Below are 386 nucleotides of genomic sequence, written 5' to 3' on the forward strand. Positions count from 1 at the left end.
CCCCCCAAAATTCAGGAATTCCACCTCGATAAGGGCGCAGATCATCCCGGGGCTCCTCATCCTCGTCCATCCCGGAATTTTTCGGGAATTTTGAAGATTTTTTGGAAATTTTTCCGGGATCGGGATTGAATTCCCCACCCCCGGATTTTCCGGGAATGACCCCCGGGAGGGGTTAAAATTTAACCCCGGGAATTTTCGGGATCGGATCCCAGGAATTTTTTTTTTGGGATTGGAGAGGATCCAGTGCTGAAAATTCCGGGATTGGAGAGGTCGATTTTTCCTTTCATTCAGGATTTTTTGGGAATTTTGTGGGAATTTTGGGGATTTTTGGGAATTTTTGGGGGATTTTTGGGAATTTTTGAGGGCTTTTGGGAATTTTTGTGGAT

The 386-nt window shown here is 45.6% G+C and overlaps 1 protein-coding gene across 1 annotated transcript in view; it reads right to left on the minus strand.

The window, feature by feature from the left end:
* The window catches only part of LOC130587633 (hepatic lectin-like), an 8,994-nt gene extending 8,924 nt beyond the window's left edge, over window positions 1–70 (minus strand). Inside the window, exon 1 of the mRNA XM_057388609.1 lies at window positions 25–70. Coding sequence (XP_057244592.1) covers window positions 25–70 — 46 coding nt within the window. The remainder of the gene's footprint in view (window positions 1–24) is intronic.
* Window positions 71–386: the final 316 nt, after the last annotated feature.

Source organism: Malurus melanocephalus, unplaced genomic scaffold, assembly GCF_030028575.1.
Source record: "Malurus melanocephalus ecotype Western Australia unplaced genomic scaffold, MMel_1.1 scaffold_2174, whole genome shotgun sequence".
Lineage (NCBI taxonomy): Eukaryota > Metazoa > Chordata > Aves > Passeriformes > Maluridae > Malurus > Malurus melanocephalus.